The 16,056-nt window shown below is 42.5% G+C and overlaps 2 protein-coding genes across 7 annotated transcripts in view; both read right to left on the bottom strand.

Annotated features, from left to right (window-relative positions):
• The window catches only part of slc7a1a (solute carrier family 7 member 1a), a 30,182-nt gene extending 29,064 nt beyond the window's left edge, over positions 1–1,118 (bottom strand). Inside the window, exons 1-2 of one of the 6 annotated variants that reach the window (XM_036595771.1) lie at positions 792–1,115; positions 92–174 (exon numbers count right to left, since the gene is read on the bottom strand). The gene's annotated coding sequence lies outside the window, so the exon portion shown is untranslated. Of the gene's footprint in view, positions 1–91; positions 175–705 lie in introns of all 6 variants that reach the window. The other 5 variants (XM_036595773.1, XM_036595770.1, XM_036595769.1 and 2 more) reach the window with 5 other exon arrangements.
• A 1,346-nt stretch (positions 1,119–2,464) lies between these two features.
• On the bottom strand, positions 2,465–15,768 carry paxbp1 (PAX3 and PAX7 binding protein 1). Its single transcript, XM_036594536.1, has 18 exons — positions 15,348–15,768; positions 14,825–14,950; positions 14,519–14,704; positions 14,207–14,422; positions 13,882–13,985; positions 11,712–11,929; positions 10,895–11,084; positions 8,890–9,013; positions 8,072–8,174; positions 7,821–7,936; positions 5,961–6,160; positions 5,635–5,782; positions 5,395–5,516; positions 4,835–4,911; positions 4,631–4,697; positions 4,168–4,314; positions 3,877–4,031; positions 2,465–3,296 (listed from the first exon to the last, which is right to left on the bottom strand). The coding sequence occupies exons 1-18, from the start codon at positions 15,631–15,633 to the stop codon at positions 3,179–3,181; spliced, it is 2,703 nt and encodes a 900-aa protein (XP_036450429.1). The 5' UTR covers positions 15,634–15,768; the 3' UTR covers positions 2,465–3,178.
• Positions 15,769–16,056: the final 288 nt, after the last annotated feature.

Genomic DNA, 16,056 nt, shown 5'->3' with positions numbered 1-16,056 from the left:
CACATATGAGGGAAGGATAGTAGGGTCACTGTATCCTGCAATCTAAACAATATTTACACAGAAAACATGAGACCTGCACAGTTTAACGTACATACATCTGACAGTCCTAGCTCACAGCAGTCTGTGACGTCATCCACCGTGTTTCAGCTGTAAACACTGAATAACATCATGTTCCTGGAAAAACAACAATGACAGTCATTTGACTTTATGTTGTTTAAAGAAATACTCTTAATAACTTTTGGTTTAGTTCCTCCTTAACCGTGTTCTCCTGACTACAGGACAGCAACGCTGACAGCTTCAGTTATTACCTGTCACCTTAGTTATTGAGGAAGTTTTTTAAATGGGGGGGGGGCTTAAATTTCTTTGGATAATTTAAAGTGACTGTTTTGGAACTGTTAGGGTTTGTAGAGCCCCCTGCTGAATGCTGCACCGGGGGGAGACCCCGTACACAACCCCACTTCACCAGCAGAAAAAGTGGGGAAAATGGACCCCTCCGCCATGTGGACGAACACAAGCTTTGAAGTCACTACAGCCTTAAGTTAGCTTCTTATTCGAATTCTCCGTTCCACCTTAAACGAGGCCGCACTTCTGCAGTTGCATTCTGGAGCGAATGGAACTGCCGCACCATTTAAGGTGGAACTGGAAAACTCGAAGAAGAAGAAGCCACGTTACTGACCGTGTATTCAAAACGACAACAGTACAAACCTTTTTCAACGAAGTCATAAAGTCAGAAAGAGAGCTCAGACATCCCCGAAACGGTCAGCACTTGTAAATGTTTCCACAGGTCTCACCTCGAGGCTGGGTTTGCAGGACGTAAAGGCGGTTTGTGCTCCAGTCCAGTGATGTTTGTAGCCGTTCCAAACTTGGCAGATACTTCCCACCAGGTTGTGGCTCTTCAGAGAAGTAAGCGTGGTTTTGAAACTTGACAGGTGCTGAGAGAGTACGTGAGGAGTATAAGGGAGGAGTGTCAGGTTTCAGCTCTTTCACTTTTTTAGGACTGCACTCCACGAACTCCGCCCGTGCGCTACTATTCGCTGGAAAGAAACAGGGACCTCCTGTACGTACACGGTACATCAGAAAGCCTCCCGGCACCCCCTAATCAGTGAATTCAGCTACTTCAATGTTTCAGTGTCAGCAGTAGCTGCAGTCATTGTGCACACAGCTTGGGTAATCTCCGTAGAAGCACTGCCCATAGAATAGGACCCTGTGGAGCAGCATATGGTCCTGTCAGTGGCATAAATCCCCCAAACACTGGGCTGCGGAGCAGTCTGCCTACACCGATCAGGCATAACATTAAGACCACCTCCTTGCTCCTTCCTACGCTCATTGTCCATTTTATCAGCTCCACTTATTATATAGGTGCTCTTTGTAATTCTACAATTACAGACTGTAGTGCATCTGTTTCTCTGCATACTTTGTTAGCCCCCTTTTACCCTGTTCTTCAGTGGTCAGGACCCTCATGGACCCTCACAGAGCAGGTACTATTTGGGTGGAGGATCATTCTCAGCACTGTGGTGGTGGTGTGTGTGTTGCGCTGGTCTGAGTGGATCAGACACAGCAGTGCTGCTGGAGTTTTTAAACACCTCTGACTTTACATCTACAAGGTGGACTGACAACGTAAGAGTGTCTAATAGAGTGGACAGTGAGTGGACACAGTGTTTAAAAACTCCAGCAGCACTGCTGTGTCTGATCCACTCAGACCAGCACAACACACACTAACACACCACCACCACGTCAGTGTCACTGCAGTGCTGAGAATGATCCACCACCAAAATAGTACCTGCTAGGATCCATGGGAGTCCTGACCACTGAAGAACAGGGTAAAAGGGGGCTAACAAAGTATGCAGAGAAACAGATGGACTACAGTCTGTAACTGTAGAACTACAAAGTGCACCTATATAGTAAGTGGAGCTGCTAAAATGGACAATAGGCATAGAAACAAGGAGGTGGTCACAATGTTATGCCTGATCAGTGTATGTTCTCTGGAATGATGACGATTCATTAGTACTCGACCTCGTTAATGCTCCTGTGGCTAAAGGCAATCAATTCTTCACAGCAAATGTTCCAGCCTCTAGTGTAAGGCCTTCTCTGAAGAGCAGAAGCTACAACAACTTCCCATTAACACCTGATTGCAGAAGTATTCGATGAGCAGGAGTCTACAGACACGTAGTATATATGCAAGGTCTATTAACAAATAACTACACAAATGCTGTCCCTAGCAGAAAGCTATGCCATTTGATTTGGGGAAAGTATTATCCAAGTCGTATTTTTACTCGCTTTAATGGAGACATCTGATCACGGATCAGAACGACTGGCAACAGCATCAAAAAAAGTTTTCATCATGTTCCAATAAACAAATAAAAAAATACTCAATTAAAATTAATTTGGTGGATCTTTGGCCACAACCAAAGCTCCCACTGGCAGACTTTTATTCAGGTTGATAAAACATTCTCAATCCAAATTAAAAATTCACAGAACATCTGTTATTGCAAACAGAAGTGAGGTCACATTTGAATGACTTGCTAAGACTTATGTATGGCACACAACCAAGGAGAAAGAAGTGCTATCTGAACTGCAGCACATGGGAACATTTCATGAAGAGTTTTAAAAGGTTCCTGCAGTTAGTAACCATTACGATAATGCAGTCTGGGTCTTTGCATTGGAAATGGAACACGTGAGCTGTAAGAACTGGCTCCTAGCTGAACTGATTTCAATATAAAAAGCAGGAGCAGAGAGTCTCACACAGCAGACAGAAGCAGTTCAAGCAGATCTTTAAAGACACCACTGGAAGCCCACCTCCGTATACAATGACAGGCTCTTCTTCACATTGGACCAGCCACCTGAAATGGACCAGCACCTTGCGTAGATTAATCAGCACTCCTATGACTGTTCTTCTGATTGAGATCTATATAGTTTCCTTCTAGACAAGCACCAAGGTCTGTGTAAATTGCCTCAAAACAATCCACCATAGATTACAGCCAAACACCACAGCACTGTAATCTCAATGTGGGGTTACATCGGTATAGCCAGCTGAATAACAGTGTACCCCTCAGCACAGGGGGGAAAAAACAGCAAAAAAAACTCCCATCCCACAGACATGTACAATATCCACAATATATACACGGAGCAGACAGTGAAAGAGTCCGTTTGAGTCATGGCTCCTAGGGCGCTGTTCCTCTCATTTACTTTCCAGCAGTGTCTTTATGTCTTTAATTCCATGTTCTGATGCAACAGCGATTACATGATTAAGAGCATTGAGGCGACCCAGGACCTTCACCACTTCCTTAATGTGCTCCCTGAGCAGAAGAAAAAGAATAACAGCATGAGGCCTACTGTGTTGGACACCTTCAAAACTGTACAGTGACCAAAGAGACATCCACATATTCACCTCTAAATACCAGGAATTCAAGTAAAGGCCCTTTTCAACAAAAGCTGTCAATTATAGCAGCGTTTATGTACAAGTTGGTGGTGTATGATGCACATATTTTCAGGTTCAATACCGTTTCCATTGGTCTAAGGTCTAGACTTGAATTTCAAAATTTTGTGCTAAACATGAATCAATTTTTACACATTTCCAGTTATACACCACACAGAGGAGTTTCGCTCAGATAAAGTTCTAACTCTTTTCTGTGTCTGCAATGCCATCTCTTACACAAAATTATTCCCAAAAACTCAAACTCCTGGAATTTATACATGATGCAATTTACAATTTCAATAGTTTTGAATGTATTTTTTTATTTATCAATATTGAAATCGTTATTATCAAATTAGTTAGAATATTTGCAATGTACAGAAATCAAATACACATTTTGTGTGTACCACATCCATTTAAGGCTTCAAAGATTTAATGTGAAACAGGTGTTAAATTATAGATACCTGGCACTCCTCTTATCCACATCAGAAGCCGTGAGGCTGGAGCGGTACAGTGAGCTGGCCAGGTGCTTCATATATCGGCACAAGTTCTCCAGTTCTGGCAGAGTCTGCTGGCCCTTCAGAGTGCTGAACCAGTGCACAGGGAAACATTCCACCACCTGGGGGCAGCAGCAAGCACAGATCATTTCACAAGTTGGGAGTAATAACACTGGTCATAAAATATACAAGCTTATCAGTTAAGTAAGGAGTTTGATATGGTAGAGTTTGCCCAGCATGTGAATGCAAAGTTCGTACCCGCTGACATTTCTCCACACTGTCCTCTCCAACGTCTGCCATCTGTAGTGCTGAAAGAATGTAGCGGTTTAGTGTGCTGTCAATAGCAAGCTCCTTCAGAATATTCTGAGACAGGATGCCATCCCACTGCAGGATGTTTCCCAATAGCTGCAGACAGACAAGGAGACAAAGACAAAAAGACAAAAGGAGACATTTTGTAAGTGCAGCAACAGGAAAATGAGAAGAAGAAAGAATATGAGAAGACTAACTATTAAAACAAGGATAGCCGTTTTGGGTATATAAATGACAGTTAAATTAAACTAGTGCTTGTCTTCACAATATGAGCTGTCAAAAATTCTACTCTACTCAAATCATCTTCATCCTGAGGGTCTGGATGAGATACTGTGGCTAAAGAATGAACGTAAAGAGATGTAAGAAAGAAAGAAAGAATGGATAGAAGCCAAAAGGTGTGGATTCACCTTACCTTCACACATGACCAGAACTGTCTCTGGGAAAATAAATACGGACCAGAATTCTTGTTTTCCATGACACTGAAGGAGAAAGAGAATCAAAAGAAAACATCAGCCATTATATTAAAAGTCAGACATTAAGTATTTTAAGTGTTATTCTAGTAGACTAATAAATTAGAGGCACAATTTGCATGACATCCATACTTTCCATAACATACTTTTTTGGAAACAGTGGCATGAAGACGTCTTCATCTAGGGAGCGTCGTGTACGGATGACGATGGTCCTCAGCAGCTCCTGCAAACACAAACATCAGCTTAATATCTGCCATAATTAACCATAAATTTAATATGCCTTAAATGAACCTTAAATGAAGTTAAAAATGCTCTCTTCCAACATGTTACAGTTTTGTAACCCAATAATCCTGACCTGTTATAAACTTTGAAGTTTAATGTGATCATTAGTTTAAACCATTTAATTCTGTCAAATTACTACTAATATTCAGCAAAAGTTGCCTGATGTTACAATTCGGTACAATTTGTGGCTGTTGTAACATTACAACTTTCTAAAGTGAAAAGGAAAATGAAATCACAAAAAGCATTCTTAACCTTAATGTACAAATGTAGCAATGCTACTAAAAGTAATGTTGGACCATTTTTTTGAGCATTTTTTTTTCCAAATGGAGTTTGGGGGGAAAAGGGACAGGTTGATCTTTGTATTATGGGCCTCTGGATCTGTCGCTCTGTTCTTGCTGAAACAGAGCTGGCTCAGGGCTCTAACCTGTGTGTTGCGGTTCTCCCCGTGCAGTACAGTGGGGTAGCCTTTTATCAACCGCCGCATAAAGGCCACCAGCCTGCAAGTCTCACTGCGGGACAGCGGGTCCCACACCTGATCCGCCAGCACTGAGAAAAACAAAAGCCATCACAAGAGAAACAACAATAACAGTGAACTACACTGCACTACAATTTCTTTTTGATTTTAACTGATGCACTAAAGTCACTTCCATCACACTGGACCCACCTGCAAGTTTGGGGAGGATTACCCGCTCGATAATGGCAGGCAGCAGGCCGGTATCAATGTCTTCTTCATGTGTGTTGGTCTGCTCCTCACAACCGTAGAACAGCAGAGACTCAAACCATAACATGTACTCAAAGTTTGGGCAGTCGTCCTACAGACAACAGACACTGCAATTACCTCCTCTAATCCAAATTACTTAGACATTCACTGAACGCAGGTCATTCACATCACACTTTTCCTCAGTAGTTTTAAAATTACCCATTTCAGTCTGTCTGCTAAATATTATTTAACTAGGCTGAAATCTGTCAGAGTAAGAAAGCCAGCCATACCTCCAGAGGGGACCAGGGAATGAGTTGCAGCCGGATAAGGGGGTTGAATAGTTTAGGCAGACACAGACCGATGTAAGCGTCTCTATAGCATGTAAAGTAAAGCTTCCTCCACACCTCAAAGCGAGACTTGATGCAGTCCAAGGAATGGAAATCCTCTATCACATCTTCAAATGCTTTCTTTGATTCCTTCAAAATGCGATCTAGTAAAGAGGGGGAAAAGAAAAGAATGAGACAAAACTTAATCAGGGCAAGAGCAACCAGCAATGGCCACAGGAGCATTAAGAGGCTTTTCAAGCATGCACATCTTTCCATGTCATAAAGACACACACACACAGAGCAGGTGAAGGGGAACACTCACATTAGTATGAGGTTAGACAAGGTCATACTTAAATGCATTTGAATTTATAATCTGAGTGGTTATTTGTGTTTTTAAACTATCCTTTATGGTCAGAACATGACAAACACATCTTTCATTGGACAGTGGGAGAAAGTTTCTGGTTAGTTGTTTTTACCAGTTGAAAAAGCAAGGCCGCAATTTTTGTAACATTCATAAATGAGGAAAGAAAACAGACTATTTGATCTGTCTGGTGACGAGTGCTAAACTGTTTAGTTTTTCAATGTCAGCTTAGTACAAACAGCAAATATTAGCTTGCTCGATATATCAGTGATGGATCACACCGCCTTACTGCCATCACTTCTACCACATCCATGTCAGAGCATAGCACAGTATTCAAACACCAGCTAGCAGACGACTGGATTTCTCTATTTGATCATAGTGGTCTGGAGGTTAGAAGAACCACACCAGACAAACAGAGTCTTCCTTTTCGGAACGATTAAACTGAAATCGGTGTCTTTTTTGTCGTTTGATCTATAGTAACATCAATTTGGCCGTGCTGTGCAATGACAGAGTGCTGCTTCAAGTTAGCCAGCTGCTGAAAAGAGCTAGCCTGGGAAGCTAGCGTTCTTCTGTTCTCCAATGCCTCACAGCTTCCTCAGTTTACTTTCATTTAAGTCAGTGCTGTATCTTGCATGAACCCACTTCTTTCTTTCACTTTTGTTGCTTGGGAATGCACTAATACTAAAATATGACTGACTGAGTGCTGTAACAGCGCTGGAGTTGTGATGAGCAGACGTGATTTAACACCGCTAAAGCCCGCTAGGATGTTAGGAGAGAGGTGAGTTCGCCGTAGGACAGTACAGTTATGGCCCTTATCTCATCACTCACACTTGGTCACTGATCTCACTCAAACAGGGAATATACAACTCCACATTTCGGACGGTGCAAAAGTATATTTGACAAGTCATTTTACATCTCAACTCCCCACCTCTCTAATCATGTAAAACTCTGAAGTGCGCCCTCTTGTGGCGACAGCAGAGTAGTGTCGCTTTCCTTGCAGTAGGAAATTCCACCAGGGCTGTCGGTATAATGCGGGAGTGTGAGAATGCTCTGTTATATTGAACATGTCCATGCTTTTTCAACATGACAACAGTTAGCCATTCTGCACTTACAATGGCTAGACTGGCTGCACATCAGAGAATGTATATGCTAGGCTGACCTGCCTGCACCCCAGAACTGTCTCTCATCAAACACATGCATCTTATTAGACTCAAAATATGACAACAGATGACCAGTACGGTTGCACAGTTGAAGACTTGTATAACTAAACAAGGGTGAAAAATTGTGCTTTCAAACCTGGATTGATTGGTGTCTTCAATCCCCAAACAATTATTAATTTATTGGAGGGTACTCCTATTTATAGTAGATCGTGTCGCAATCCAGCACCATATTACATCTTCACAGAGGATACAGCTGTGCTGCTGACTCCAAACTATCCAGATTAGTCCAAATCAGACTGTTACCTCTCTCTAGGTTAAAGCTGGTTATGTCTGTGGAGGTCTCCTCGTCATCGCTGGACAGCCCCTCTTTGTGTTCGGTTCTTTTCCCACTTTGTTCTCGAGCTTGTCTGCGGCGTGCTCTGCTCAAACCCCAAACATAGACCACACACACTCAATCTGTAACTTATAGCTGATCTGCATTAAACTGAAAACAGGGAAAAGCAATTATATTTCAAAGTTCCTGTCTACAACATGTGTAGTGCAGTGTGCCATACCTCCTGGCCTCACGCTCTGCTACCCTCCTCTGTTTGCTAAGCTCCTGATATGCTGCACGGTCTCGTCCGAAAGGGTCCAGATTAGGGGCCATAACAGCCTTACCTACAACAGAAAGGAGCCAGATCAACCTCCTAGACTATAGGAACTCATCAGCCCTACAAGAGTCCTATAGTGTTAGCACTGCAAAGTCGTACTCTATCTATATGCACATAATCTTCAAAGATTCAAAGATTACACTGATATATCAATTTTTGTCCCCTAATTCAGATTTGAGATAATTGTTAAGAGGATAAATGTGTTCAGCAATGAATGTACTGCACATGAGCTTTAAAATCTGTGGAGCGTGTTCACATCTTGTGTCATGTAATCTGTATTAAAAGCTAGCTATTAATTCACATCATGTAATCTGTATTAGAATCTAACTTCCCCAACCCCCACTGCCTGACTCATACTTACAGACGTCACACCTTAGCAACGCTTCAGATGTGACAGTATCACACTGGCTCAGTCAATTCTCACAAGAGAACTGAACACATTTTCATTTCAGAACACAAAGCTCACAGTCTCCTTCATACATACACACACACAAACTCTCACACAAATAAAAGGCTGAGTAGTAACTGTGTCAATTAATGAGCAGTAAAGAGTGTATATTAACACTTTCACAATGTTAAAGAATGTATATGTTTAGCTGTACTAGCAGCAGCACAGCAGGCCTAGACAGACAGGGTTGTAACCAAGTGTGGGTGCTATCGTACAACAGAAAAAAAAATGAGGCCATTCAAATAAATTATAAAAACCTTCAAGATGGACTGACTTGAAAGGCTTGAAAACTCCGCCGATTCATCTTTAATATCATCCTGTCTTCTCTGGACGCGCCGCACCGCCCGTTGCCTTAGTAACTGGTGCATGGCAGCCTCCAGCTCCAGAACAGCAGGCACCTGAAAGATATGATGGGTTCTGTGATGGCTGCTCCCAGATGAGCGGTGGGAGAGCGAGAGAGAGAGAGAGAGAGAGCGAAAGAGAGAGAGAGCACACGAGTGCTTCTGGGCCTTGGTGCCTTTTTACTGAGGCACAGGAGAGCATAGTTACAGCCAACTTATCCATCAGTGAAAACAGCCCAGCCAAACTGGCTTTTGGTTGTGTTTACATTTGGCATTAACATATGATCACCACGATCCAGTCACGGTAATGGGATCATTATCCAACAGATAAATCAAGTCCTTTTGTTATGTTGTAATTAGTATCATGCCCATATCAGGAACTAGATTTCTCAAAAAAATGAATGAGATTTTTGAAATTTGCCTCTATCGCTCCCGTGGTCCTAAAATGATTCTTAACCTAGTATGTTTTGTCCTACGTCCATTTTTCCTCTAAGGGTCACTGGATCCTCTGAATTACAAGATCGTTAAGGAGTTGATATGTTTTTGTCTGCATGCGAGCTGTGATGCCCTGAATTGACATCCTGAGACTGGCAACCTCACCAAAACACTCCATGTATACCAGCAAGCTTTTTCCAGTGTGGTAGTTACGCTGATTTGGCAGCAGTAGAGCAAATTTGGAGTAGCAGAGGAGTGGCAGCTTGCTGTTAGCATGGAGTTCTTACCAACCTCATAATACAGAGGATACAGCGACATTCATTGGAAAAATGCATGTAGAACAAAACCGATAGTCTGGAACCTTTTTAGGGATCTTTTTATTTACCACAAACTGACATTTTCAAAAAAACATTCATTTTTGTCATAGAGAAAACCAGCTTAGGCCCAAAATACCTAATAAGGGCATGAGACCAAGTACAGAATAAAGCAAGACTGCAGAGTTCGATGAGGACACAGTGCATCTAAACTTGCCCTGTTAGAATGTAGCTCTGCATTCTGATACTGATCGGATGTCATTTTCTGGCAGAATATTTAAATCAGACTACAGTGGCACTTGTACAGAGTCAGCCCATGTAGGCTATGCTGCGTTTGCACATTCTAGGCATCTGAAGTTACAGGGAGAGGGTGGGGAGGAAAAAAAAAAAAATGAATAAATGAGTCATGTATGCTTTCTAAGCAGCCAAAACTAAAACAAGTAAAAATCTTTTACATACATAAGCAAAATAATTACTATTAAGTTAAAAAAGGAGGTGGAAAAGTCATTTAAAGATGTGGTTAGAGATTACGCGCAGATCCTATCACAATAAGTGGCCAACTAACTAGCCAAACAGTTAGACGCAAACACATTATGCTCACACAGTTTTGAGACATCTTTCAAATATGAGACATTTCAATGCCAAGTGTAAACAGGGCCTTTGTATCAATGCTCATTGTACATTTTGACCACAAACGGAATGATATGGATAGATTTAATTTGCGTATGTATGACTACTGATTGCTGTGCCCCAGCAAAGGCACCTAAACACCGTAATATGTCTTCATGCATCCCTTTTAAAGCTGGAATTAAAGACATGCTGTTAAACAGGTGCTTCAGGGAGCACTGCTGAAGAAGGAATACTCGCTGCCCTGCTCATAATCCAGAACTGCTGTGGTAAAAGGAACTGCAGGTTACTGACATCACACTGAAATGATACCAGCGCAGAGCCTGAGCAATTGAAAGGTTAGCCAAGTGATGACCCTAATTCTCAATTCAAATGTCCCTGATAGAGATGTAATTTTACAATTACTTCAACACAGAGCTTGTTATCCATCAATAAAACTACTCACTACACAGGAAGGATAAAATACCACAAATATAAAACTGATGACAAATCACACTTATCACATAGCAAAACTCAGCAGTCAGGCTAACGCAAAAAGAACAGCTGCTTAGTTTTTTCTTACCTTTTCACTGAAACACTCAAGCAAGTCTCGGACATACCCTCGCATTTCTTGCAAGAATTTGTACTGCTCGGCAGCGTGCTGCGAGGATTCCTCCAGCTGCAGGATACTGCTGTTGGAGGCCTGCAGCTCCTCTTGGATCTGCTCGTAGCGCCGGGCACTGGCATCGCGGCCCTGGCGCATGGAGCTCAGCCTGGCACACAGGACACATGCATCAGCACCCACTCCCAGAGAAAAGCACCAGACATGCCTGCCTGCACCTACTCCTTCTACTGACTCACGTTCAAAGGGTCTATATCAGATAAGTGTTGGGAAAAGTGTTGCTTAGATAAGTGTTGGAAATGAGCTCTGCAGGCCAGTAGAACTCCAGGAGCAGGATTGGGCACTTCTGGTCTAAATAAAGTAGGCCTGCAAAGAGTAGCCGCCATCAATGAGTTTGACAGAAGTAAGAAACACAGTTGGAGACTACGTTACTGAAATCCAAACTGTAATCACCTGCAGACAATTCAGCTAAACCCAGTTCTCCCTAAATGAAAACATGAGCAGAGAGGAAAAACCCACTGACACAAAGTGGGTGATTCCACAATCATTAAACTTTACCCATCAGAGACCAGACTGCTCTGATTCAACGTGCAAATGGTATTGGCAAGTCGCGCTCATGGACCAGGACTAAGTCAATGATATATTTAAACACTGGGCTTAAAACGCATTGGAACAGAAGAGAAATCTAGCTGCATTTCACTCAGCGTGGGTGTTGGACTCAGCTGGGTTGGAAAAAAGGTGGCTTGGGAAGCGGGAAAGAGAGATGCTCTGAGCCTACCTGTCCGTGAGCCGTTTCTTTACCAGAGCTGTGGTGATGGGGGTGAGGCTGCTGCTTGGGATGGGGTAGGGCACTGAGCTCTCAGTCTTCACTGACTTGCTGCTGTCTACCCCAACCGCAGCATATCCGTAAGGCATGCCATAGGACACTCCATATGGCTGGCCCTCATATCCACCTTGGTAGTACATGTTTGCATCTTCTGGTTGGCTGGTTTGGACCTATAGAAAAAGGAAATACATTGTGGTTAAATTGTACTGATGGATGTGCTGCAATTAACTATCATATTTACTGATCATTCCTTGTAAAACTATTGATTTTTCATTACTGATTCCATCTTGTATCTACAGTAAGTCTGGGCAATAGGGCGATGTAACTGGATATAGAGGATGACAGACGAGTAACCCAATGACGATGTGTAAAAGGATTTACCCTGTGTCCTTTCACCTTCTACTTATTTTCCTTTACGTTACGTTCAATAAATGGAACCGAAAATAAATGCTGACGTGCGTGCTTGTTTCAGCGTGACTAGTTGCAGTAAAGTAACCATGCTAAAGTGACCAGAGATTACCCTAGAGCAGCTAGATCTAACCTGGAGAAAAAAATTCCTCTGATCCCCATCTACAGCCTGGAAACGGGATCAGAAAAAGGTAATATTACATAATAGGTACACCATGTCTTCTTCACTTTTACTGTTAAAATACAGAGGTCTAATGTGGCCTTTAAAAGGCTATGGTAAAGTCCCCACTGTCTCTGCTGCATGTGAATTACTGAGTATTCTCTGTACAGCCCAAGCGTCCCGACAGTTATGTAACGACAAAAACGTCTTGGTTTTTAAATATGTGTAGCGCATCAACATTCTATAGACCATCAATAGACCATTTAGCCTTATAGACTAGTAGTGAACCTGCACATTAAAATGCCTATTAAAAATTATTAATAATAAAAAATAATAATAATAATTATCGAACCAGGAACTTTAACTTACTTCCTTACCAACAAAAGCATTTTTTTTTATGTATGCACATATCTGACACGACCACAATCAAAAAAACACACTTTTGAGTCTGGCCCAAGGTCCTGCCCACAGCAGTACTGAATCACTGAAACATTGATGACCCATTGAAAGCAACCAAACACACTTATGTCAGTCTCATTGTCCCACTCTCAGTTCTACTGAACTGGTAAAATGCGGAGAATGTTTCAAGCAAATCTAATCAAAAGTGCCTTTCAGTGTTTGGAAATAATGTGGAAATGAAGCAGTGCCTGCATTCACTTCCACAGTGAGAAGAAAGGTAAGAACATGCTGAGGTTGAACAATGCAGTTAGAAAAAAGCAAAATGAGCTCGCACACCCTCTGAGATGACGACTGCCGTCAGTGTATTTTTCACACAGTTTTGTCTGATGAACTGATACACCCTAGCCAGACAAATGTGATTCGTGCATGCAGCTCAAACCCAGCTGAAGACATCACATTTGTTTGGTGAGTGAGTTTTCTGTGGATGGGAGCAAACAGGGCAGACCTGAACTGCTTCTTTAGGCTAGTAGTTTAAACATGTTCAGAATAATAACAATACTGCACAATTGCTGATATTTATTGCAAGTGTTTTGCTGGGATTACATTTACAGTTCATGTATTGGGTTAGTTTAGGCTTTATACAATTTTTGTAGCCTGTATCTAGACTTTCTTGCTTGCACCCCTATACTGAAAAGGCAATCTCTGCCCCTGATACATGTCCTTTCAACACTATATCACTGACTCATACTAGATATTTCTTCTATATAAAAACTTGTCAATAACTGTATATGTATAATTTTTTTTATTTAAATCTTTTAAATCTTCTTACCTCTTATGTGTACACAGTTATGAAAGGCAACAGATCATTTTTGTGCAACTGGGTTTTCTTTGACTGTATGTGCATTGTATGTGCATAAAATTAAGTGCATTAAATGCAATGCAGATGGATGCATTAAAAAAATTCAAATTGTAGTGTAGGCCCCAAATATCAGTTAGCAGTGTTCTTAATTGCTAATAATCAAAATTGGTATCGGCCCTGAAAATAAATTGCATCTGTCCACTCCTGCTGCACATGTTCACAGAATCACAGACGAAAAAATATAATTTTGCCTTCAAGCAATTTGTCTGAATGTAAGTGAAGTGTGGGAAGCTCACCTGTGGGATGCTTATGCCCTTCCTGATCTGCTCCTGTTCCCAGCGACTGACTTCCTCATCATTACCTTCAGTATCCAGAGCCTCATCATCACTGCCCTCGATACCTGCAGCATCACAGGGATTATATTCTTTGGTTTGTGATGGGGCGTATCAGAGAACTCAAGATGCTACTATAAAAACTCCTAAGGAAACTACATATATTCAAACACAAACACTCATCAGCCTCAACACTTTAACTTTAGAACCCATGAGTATTTAACAAAATTCATACATTTGTAGACATGTAAATCAATCTCTTGAGGCATTACACAAACATTACACTCACCAATCTCCTCTGCAATTTTTTGCCGCTGGCTCTTCTGTGTGACCCCACTGAACACAATCCTCTTCTCGTCTTCATCGCTTCCCCCCTGCTCATCCTCATGGACCAGCCGTTTATTTGCTACCTCCGTTTCCACTAGTGGGGGTTCTCCTCCAAGCTCACGGGCCATCTGCCGCCGTTTACGGGCAGCGTGAATGAAGGCTGCATCTGGGATCTCACCTGTGGGAAGAGCAAGACCACCAAATGAAGCAACATCCTAAATGTTTAGAAAACGACATCCTAAACACAAGCCTGCAGATTCCACCAGAAACAAACCTGGTCTGAGGGAGCTGAGAGCAGACAGAGTCTGAGAGAAAGCTCCTCCACCGCTAGACTTTGCGTCACTCTCGTCCTCCAGTTCTTCATTGCTGTCCACCTCCATCTCACCTTCGCCCTGTTCACTGCTACCTCTGCTGTCTGCTGGCTCATTTTTAACTCCTGTACTAGGCAGACTGGGCACACCTACAGCAAACACAACAACAGTACAGACGTATATACACGCAGCAACCACAGTGACAGTTTATGTAAGTTTAACACATTTAAAGAATAAATGCATGACTAAGTTTAGCCTGTCTTACACACCATCAAGACGCGTGGTTACTTCCTGAGCCACATAGATGCTTTTCTCCTCTCTGTACTCCTTCTTGAGCTGCTTGACAATCTTCTTACTATGGTTCGACTTCTTCACTCTGAAAACCTCAGTGTCCTCTGGAAATAGACAGAAAATGTTTTACAATAACCTAAAAGCACTGAAGCAATTACACAAAAAACGCCTGAAAACTGCAGCTGAAGGAATAAAACCATTTTTGACTACATATTTTATGGAAACAAAATAGCTAACCTAGGTTATGACAACCGTAGCGTAGCTAAATCACTTCAGTGAGGTTAGCTAGCCAGGAAGCTAGTTATAAACTAACGTTAGCTAAAAAGCATTTTCTTGGTTAAGAAGAAAAACAGAGATGGGTTACGTGAAATAAGCCTGTTCCACTGTAAAAATACCAACGGTTGCGCCTTTAAAACATAACATGACCGGATAACATGTGGTCTGCGCTGGCTAATGCCAGTTAGCCAAGTTAGCTCGTTAGCCGTTTAGGTCCTACTCTACCTTCGTCGTCGTTAAAGCTGAGCAGGCTGGCTTTAGGCTCTTCACGGCTCTCCTTCTTCTTTTTCTTCTCCTTGACAGTCTTCACAGCGCCGGCCTGAAAGCCGTTTCCGTGGCTGTTGACAGCGTTGCTTTCCCCGCCAGCTGCAACGGCTGCCCCCGCTGCAGGCCCGTACGGCGCCGGCTGCTGCTCCGCGCTCTGGAGCTGCTCGGTGTGGATCTCGTCTTTCTCTTCATCTTCCGAATCATTCCGCCGCCTGAAATTACACCTTCTCGCCTTTTTAAACATCACGTCTCGTCCACCAGCGGAACAGGCGGGCTAGTGTGGGTTATTTGTGCGAGGCGCCAAAACACAGGAACACAGGCTGCGGCTCCCAACCCTCACCATCTTACCAACGAGCTAGCTGAGCTACTTCTTACTCGACAACAGCTCCGAGAAGCGTGCGAGGCAGCCGCCTCAGTGCTGCCATCTGGCGGAGAGCTTAAAATAAAATAAAAGTTGGAAATGCGTGGAAAATTCCGTGTCAATAAATACAGTGTGTCCCAAAAAATTGACATCAGTTGACATGTGAATATCTAACTACATGTCCTAGGCAAACGAAATTAAATAGGCATGTAGGATGTAGATTTTATAACCGATTTTATAAGCTTCACAAATGTAACATCTTCCGATACTGGTGGTCGTCCAGATCCCTTTGCCCTTCACAGACAG

Source organism: Colossoma macropomum, unplaced genomic scaffold (assembly GCF_904425465.1).
Source record: "Colossoma macropomum unplaced genomic scaffold, Colossoma_macropomum, whole genome shotgun sequence".
In the NCBI taxonomy this organism is placed as follows: Eukaryota; Metazoa; Chordata; class Actinopteri; order Characiformes; family Serrasalmidae; genus Colossoma; species Colossoma macropomum.
The sequence above is the reverse complement of the archived record's forward strand: the minus strand, read 5'-3'. Positions and strand labels throughout refer to the sequence as shown.